This window comes from Triticum aestivum, chromosome 6B (assembly GCF_018294505.1).
Source record: "Triticum aestivum cultivar Chinese Spring chromosome 6B, IWGSC CS RefSeq v2.1, whole genome shotgun sequence".
In the NCBI taxonomy this organism is placed as follows: Eukaryota; Viridiplantae; Streptophyta; class Magnoliopsida; order Poales; family Poaceae; genus Triticum; species Triticum aestivum.
The window spans coordinates 585,953,140-585,959,001 of NC_057810.1; the positions used below are offsets into that span (position 1 = coordinate 585,953,140).

The following is a 5,862-nucleotide window of genomic DNA, read 5'->3' on the forward strand; positions in this document are numbered from 1 at the left end:
AGTCCTTCATGTTTGTACACGAGCGCACCAGGTATGCTAATTAAAGTTCATTAAGTAGGGTTCTATTTTTGTGCAATCGCTCGGTGCTTTCAGTAAAGTCATTTGTGTTTGAACATGAAAGCACGAGGCATGCTATATTAAAGTTAGTCATGCGGGGATCTATCCTTATGCAATCGCCCAGTGAATTATGTAAAGTCCTTCGTGTTTGAAACGAAAGCATGGGGCATGCTATATTAAAGTTTGTCATGCGGCGATCTATCCTTATGCAATTGCCCAATGAATTATGTAAAGTCCTACATGTTTGTACACGAACGCAATGGGCATGTTGGATTAAAGTTCATTAAGTGAGGGTCTATCTTTGTGCAATCGCCCGTTTCAGTAAAGTCCTTCGTGTTTGAACACGAAAGCACTGGACATGCTATATTAAAGTTTGTCATGCGGGGATATATCCTTGTGCAATTGCACAGTGAATTATGTAAAGTATGTTGGAGTAAAGTTCATAGTGGGGGTCTATCTTTGTGCAATTGCCTGTTTCAGTGAAGTCCTTCGTGTTTGAACACGAAAGCACCGGGCATGCTATATTAAAGTTTGTCATGCAGGGATCTATTCATTTGCAATCGCCCAGTGAATTATGTAAAGTCCTTCGTGTTTGAAACGAAAGCACGGGTCATGCTATATTAAAGTTTGTCATGCGGGGATCTATACTTGTGTAACCGTGCAGTGAACTATGTAAAGTATGTTGGATTAAAGTTTATTAAGTGGGGGTCTATCTTTGTGCAATTGCCTGTTTCACTAATGTCCTTCATATTTGAACACGAATGCACCGGGCATGCTATATTAAAGTTTGTCATGCGAGGATCTATCCTTGTGCAATCACACAGTGAATTATGTAAAGTATGTTGGATTAAAGTTCATTAAGTGGGGGTCTATCTTTGTGCAATCGCCCGTTTCAGTAAAGTCCTTCGTGTTTGAACACGAAAGCACCGGGCATGCTATATTAAAGTTTGTCATGCGGGGATCTATCCTTATGTATATTATGTGATTCAGTTTGCACAAACAGTTTCTATGGCAAATGAATATTTTTTGGTAAAATAAATAAAATGTTAGTGACATCATGATATGAACAACAACAAGCATAGGTAGATTTTTTGCAGAAAGGAACATCAAAGGTTCAATTTGAGTTGCACTTGTACTGAAATAAGTACCACAACTAACTTTACACATCCGGATAACATTTCCGAGTTTACATATTCACTACTGGGCCACAACATAAACCTAATTTTCGACAACAAAAGAAAGCCAACAACACCAATTTCATCTTTCAAAACAGCACAACAAAAGAAAGCCTACAACATCTTTCGTAACACCAATTTCATCTTCCGACAACAAAATGAACATTCTTATCGAGCACGAAATTCACTCATGGCCTGCAAGGCCACACTTTGTACACCTTGGGACTTTCCTTTGTGTCTTTGGTACATCTCCCTTTGAGGGGTATTAGGATGCGATGTGGCCCTTACCTCTGCAAATAGAACAAAACTTTGATCTTGGCTTGCTGGCATTATCATAACCTAGCTTTTCTCTTATGTTCATTGGCCTGCTTCGATCCCTCTTGCGCGGTACTACATTCATTGAGCTTCATAGAATAGTTGCTCCTGGTATGACAGGCATATCTTGGTCATGCAGCTCAGTTGTGGCCTGATCTTGTAACCCAAGCCACCATGCAACCATCAGCTGCCGATAAGTTTCCTTTAACAATTTCTACACATACGATTTCATGAGTCAAAGACCCTACATATTTCAGAGTTGTTAACAATAATGCAAAGAAAAATTATTCTAGAAAATATTGTCAGAATGTGCATATCACTCTGATGTGGGTTCAGATTAGTACTTGCTTTGCACACAACAAAGAAAAATTGCTCCAAATAATATCAATTTTCTCCAAAGAATAAACCTTTTAGCAGAAATTACTGATCTCTGAAAATTGTATTGCTTTACATGTCAATTATGAAAATTAGTAACCGACAAATGCCTAGTTGAATGATTCCTGTGCACAAATAGAAATTTGAATAATGTACTGTTTGCCATCCTCGACAACCCCATACTGTGTACAATTACTGTTTATGATCACCGATAAGTGACATATTTTGTAACATCATGGGCACATGCTATACAAATTCGTCTGTTGCTGCCAGTGGTCTTGAAATCTATCCAACTACTCCACAATGACAACAATCTACTCCAAAGAATCAAACTTTTGACAGCAATAACTGATCAATATATCAAATTTCCTTGCTGTGGATGTCGATGTCCATGGTAAATTTCAATTGATAGTGCTGAATTCCTCCACAATTGATGTTTACTGTACAAGTCAATGCCCATTATAATTTCCAACTGAGAAAGCTTATAAAATCCGGGTCCAGACTACTATTTTACTCAAAGCACATGCCCAGTTCAATCATTTTACAGACAACTAGGTGTGCGACAGAGAGATAGTACCTTCCCAGCCACAGAGTTGGAAGGCCAGAAGTCTGGCATGGCCTCTGGAACTTCAGCCAAAGAATATGTTGTAGAAGTTGTAAGCATCGGCCAAAGAATCAAATTCCTGACTGATCTCTGGCTTGACGACGAACTCTGACTTCTTATCTGCGTAATTTCTCACGGCCTTTTCCAAAGCACTTCTCCTTCTCGATAATGTGGCACGGCTGTCATGAATTTTGCCAAGTCGGACCCTACGTATATTGGAGATGTCAGCCGCAAAAGAAATGAAAACAAATATGACAAATACAATCAGAATATGCCCATTCTGATGACTTGGGATCATAAGTGTTTGATTTGCATTGTAAAAAACACAATGATGAATTTAGAAAAATGAGGTTGGGTATCCTCATGTGTACATGTCAAATATAGTTATTGAATCCAAGTGCTCCAAAAGATTTAACCGTGTAGCATCAAAAGTTTCGTCTCTCTTAAATATGTCCTACTGTACATGCCAATGCCCAACCCAATTTTTTCTGCACTATGGACCAAAAAGGACAGCAAAAAACTGTCTATATAAATTACTGTAACCACATGCCCAGTTGCATGATTCTTTGACACATGGATGAGAAATTTGGGCAAGTGTACTGTCTCTGATAACTGATACTAAAATGGATGACTTGTGACGTCATCCCACTACTTTGCAAATAGCCTATATCTGCTCCAATAGATGAACTTTTGACATCAATCAACTGAACACGATCAATCTATTATTAATGTATATGTCAATGCCCGTGATGAAGTCCGAACTTTTGACAAGCTTGCCTACTTCCCCTCTTCAGCTATATTTGACATGTTCTTCCACAGGCCTAGATGTTAACATTCATCAATAAAAAAACTAGAAACTAGAAACTGAAGATTCAGCATGCTAGTACCTTTGAGTCCACGGAACTGGAGTGGGATGCAATTCAGGCGAAGTCTCTTTGTTGTCGTCAATATATGGGACGTTGGAGAAATCTGGCATGGCATGAGGAGGAGGAGTTCCTAAATCTGTGGCACCATATTTCTCTCCATCTTGGCTTGATGAAGGAGAATGGTTCTGGAAATTAGGATGGATGCGCTCTTCGTGCTCCTCCTCCTCCTCCTCCTCCCCCTCTAGCAATCCCAGATCCGGGACGCCCTCTGTTGCAACCGGATGGGAACAGAATCTGCCACAGGCAATGGCAAGATGAAGATTTTTGCCGGAGAAAACGCAAGAACGAAAAAGAGGATCCACAAGACGAGGAGATACCTGAAGAGGAGATCCGTGAATGAATCTGCACTGAGATTCATCGTTGAATCGTGAAGCAACCTAGGGATCCAGGCGCGTGGATGTGGAGGGCGTGGTTCCTCCGCTCGATGCAGCCGCGTCTGCCTGATTCGAATTGTGGATGGGGATGGTCGGGGGAGCCTGGTCACGGGGTAGTGGACGGGGGGTAGGCGAGTACAGGCTACGCATCGAGCGCAGGTAGGATGCCAGATACGATAGGACCTGTATTCGCTCCGTATGCGCTGAGAAAAATTGAAATAGGCAAGATCGGGTGGGTCCATGTGGGGCCTGCGGCGCTGATCCACAAGACGAGGGGACGACGTTGATACGAGTTGCGCGTCTAACCAATTAGTAATAGCCATATTTGTGGTTTGAGTGTGGATCGTTGTTGGGTCAAAGTAGCTCTCTATATACATTTTTTGAGGGAATGGCCCATCTCTATGTATAGGTCTATGTGCTGGTACAAAATTCCAGGGTGGGCCGCAGTCCATCCTGGACACCCTGTAGCTCCGCCCCTGGCCAAGTGTAGCGGCTGTATAAGAATAAAAAATGAACGGTTCGTGTAGGTAGCTGCTCACGAATCAGTTTTACCTACCCTAGCCGCCGCCATGAGCCACGCGACTAGGGAGGCGATCTTCTTCCATCGGTCTCCATCGGGGAGGGCGCTAGCTCCCTCTCCCTACGGTTGCTGCTCCAGCGACAGGAGGGAGAGGGACCCCTTTCCTCCCCTCTGTAGTTATGGTTTGGATTTGTAGGTCGTGGTGCGTGTCCGCACGAATAAATCTACCTCGACTCTACTTCCACATCGACGGTGTCCTTCATGATGGTGTCTCGGACTTGCTAGCATCCTGTGTTTGTCGATCCTTCAGATCGGCAGCGTTAGGGTTCATGGATGGTGTCGGCGGCGACTCCATCAGGTGTGTCTCTCTTTCTGCTCTGTTCCCGTTGCTATGGCGTTGTCTCCGACGTCATGGTGGAGCATGGAGGTTTTGTCGTCCAATAGTACGTGTAGATGCTTGTCTACGCAAGTGATAGCTGAAAGATGATAAAAAGCTTAACACCTCTTATTTGACTTTTTCACTATTCTGAAATAACAAAAAGATCCAAATCTAAAATGCAAAGGTCGTCTTATTCAAAACCTCATGGTGCATCTTGTGCTAGGTTTGTGGTTGGAGGCTGACAGTTCTGGTTTCTTCATCCGACGTCGTAGTCGTGCGGGAGTATCAGTTTCAGAGTTCGATGGCGTGTCCGGGGACATATTACCCCGGTCTGATTCTTTCAACGACAATGGTTTTGCTTCAGCCAAACTACTTTGGAGGTCCGTAAAGCTGCTGATCAGCGATGGAGCCGCGTCGAGCTTGGGTGAAGAGGTGATATGTCTCTTTTTCCTTAGTAGAGAGGGACACACGCTGGTTTTTGCATATGATCATCCTATCTTTTCAGTCATGTAATATTGATATTTAGGTGGCTTGTAACTGAATCTTTATGTTATTAATGAGATATGCATTACTATGAAAAAACGATCGAGTTACACGTGTAGATAAGAATTTTTTTTTCTTTCGAATGGGAGAGAAAGTTTTTTTAACACAATACAAAGGCAAGCGTTCATATACATGCACATACACTAATCGCTATGAACGCACATGCGCGGACCGTACCCCTATGAGCACCAGCATCAGGAATTGAACCCTGATGGACTGGAGATACCAGAATCCCTAGCAAAGTGCCTTTAACCATCCAATTACAGGTTGGTTCGCGAGGGGAAAGGGTTTTAACAACACCTTCCCACGCACACAATGTGGATGTTTGTTTAGGTACGAGAGCTAGCGACGGAGGCGACAAGGTGAGCATGTATACATCGGTCGATTGATCGATCGAGATATATACATGCCGCATGCGCCAGTGCCATGATCATACACGTATGGGGTTGTATGAATATGTTATCTTGCAATCAATATCCCTCTTCTACTGCCTTGTCTATGATCACACATTCACACCCTCACCCTTCAGGTCCAAGATATAATAGTGCGAAATTTGTTTTGGACGGCTGATGTAGGTAGCACGGCCTCTAGTCT

The 5,862-nt window shown here is 42.8% G+C and overlaps 1 protein-coding gene across 3 annotated transcripts; it reads right to left on the bottom strand.

The window, feature by feature from the left end:
- Positions 1-1,120: 1,120 nt before the first annotated feature.
- On the bottom strand, positions 1,121-4,023 carry LOC123138172 (uncharacterized). 3 transcript variants are annotated; one of them, XR_006468894.1, is made up of 4 exons: positions 3,770-4,023; positions 3,414-3,686; positions 2,500-2,732; positions 1,121-1,761 (listed from the first exon to the last, which is right to left on the bottom strand). XR_006468894.1 is itself a non-coding variant. In XM_044558087.1 (3 exons), exons 1-3 carry the CDS (start codon positions 3,808-3,810, stop codon positions 2,552-2,554), a joined length of 495 nt encoding a protein of 164 aa, XP_044414022.1. In that variant the 5' UTR covers positions 3,811-4,023; the 3' UTR covers positions 1,977-2,551. The 3 variants fall into 3 exon arrangements, 1 of the variants encoding a protein (XP_044414022.1); XR_006468895.1 differs by having other exon boundaries at positions 1,121-1,791; XM_044558087.1 differs by lacking the exon at positions 1,121-1,761 and having other exon boundaries at positions 1,977-2,732.
- Between the last annotated feature and the right edge of the window lie 1,839 nt (positions 4,024-5,862).

Excerpts from the sequence above, each read along its gene's own strand:
- LOC123138172 (XM_044558087.1), bottom strand. The coding sequence starts at position 3,810 with ATGAATCTCAGTGCAGATTCATTCACGGATCTCCTCTTCAG. Across the intron at positions 3,687-3,769 it reads TTCACGGATCTCCTCTTCAG|ATTCTGTTCCCATCCGGTTG; the intron begins GTATCTCCTCGT and ends TGCCTGTGGCAG. Across the intron at positions 2,733-3,413 it reads CCAGTTCCGTGGACTCAAAG|GGTCCGACTTGGCAAAATTC; the intron begins GTACTAGCATGC and ends CAATATACGTAG.